We start from the raw sequence: 596 nt of genomic DNA on the forward strand, positions 1-596 counted from the left end.
CAGGGCTGATGGAACCAGGGGTGCCAGCTGCCCCCCACCCTGTGTCCCAGTGGGTGGGAGCACCATGTCAGGCACCGTGCCTCCTCTGCCCAGATTGTTGCATGCGTGGAGGTGGTGACCACCACAGGAAAAGCAAAGTGTGCTCTGGCACCTGGGAGAGTGCAGGGATTCTCATCCCTGGAATGAGCGCTGTTTGCCATGGTGCAGGGCAGGAGCACAGCTCCATAATGAGGTTTCCAAGCTAGGGAATGTGGCCAGGCATGGGCATCCCAGTCTTCCAACCCTTAGCACCAGCAGTGGGACACCAACACCAGCAGCAGACACCTTGCCCACCCAGTGGGTACCTGGCACTTACCGGTGGGCTGTGAGCTCTCTGTGGAGGGCATGAAGTCCTCGTCATAAGACTCATCGTTGGAGTCGTCCCCATCCACCGAGGACCAGGCTCGCAGCTTGGCCTCAGCAATGGCAAACTGCTCCGCCACACCTGGCATGGGACAGGCACGGGTCACACACACATGAGGAGGTACTCCAAAATCCTCCTGCCCCAGCAGCTCTGTGCCCACAGTGCATGGATGGATGGATGGATGGATGGATGG

At 59.7% G+C, this 596-nt stretch overlaps 1 protein-coding gene across 1 annotated transcript in view; it reads right to left on the reverse strand.

Moving 5' to 3' along the window:
* Positions 1-355: 355 nt before the first annotated feature.
* LOC104407330 (protein FAM131A-like) overlaps positions 356-596 on the reverse strand; it is a gene marked incomplete at both ends in the record, with an annotated part of 2,017 nt that continues 1,776 nt past the window's right edge. Inside the window, one exon of the mRNA XM_010016583.1 lies at positions 356-525. Within this exon, the coding sequence (XP_010014885.1) occupies positions 356-525 (170 nt within the window). The remainder of the gene's footprint in view (positions 526-596) is intronic.

This window comes from Nestor notabilis, unplaced genomic scaffold (genome assembly GCF_000696875.1).
Source record: "Nestor notabilis isolate BGI_N333 unplaced genomic scaffold, ASM69687v1 scaffold26736, whole genome shotgun sequence".
NCBI classification, from domain to species: domain Eukaryota; kingdom Metazoa; phylum Chordata; class Aves; order Psittaciformes; family Psittacidae; genus Nestor; species Nestor notabilis.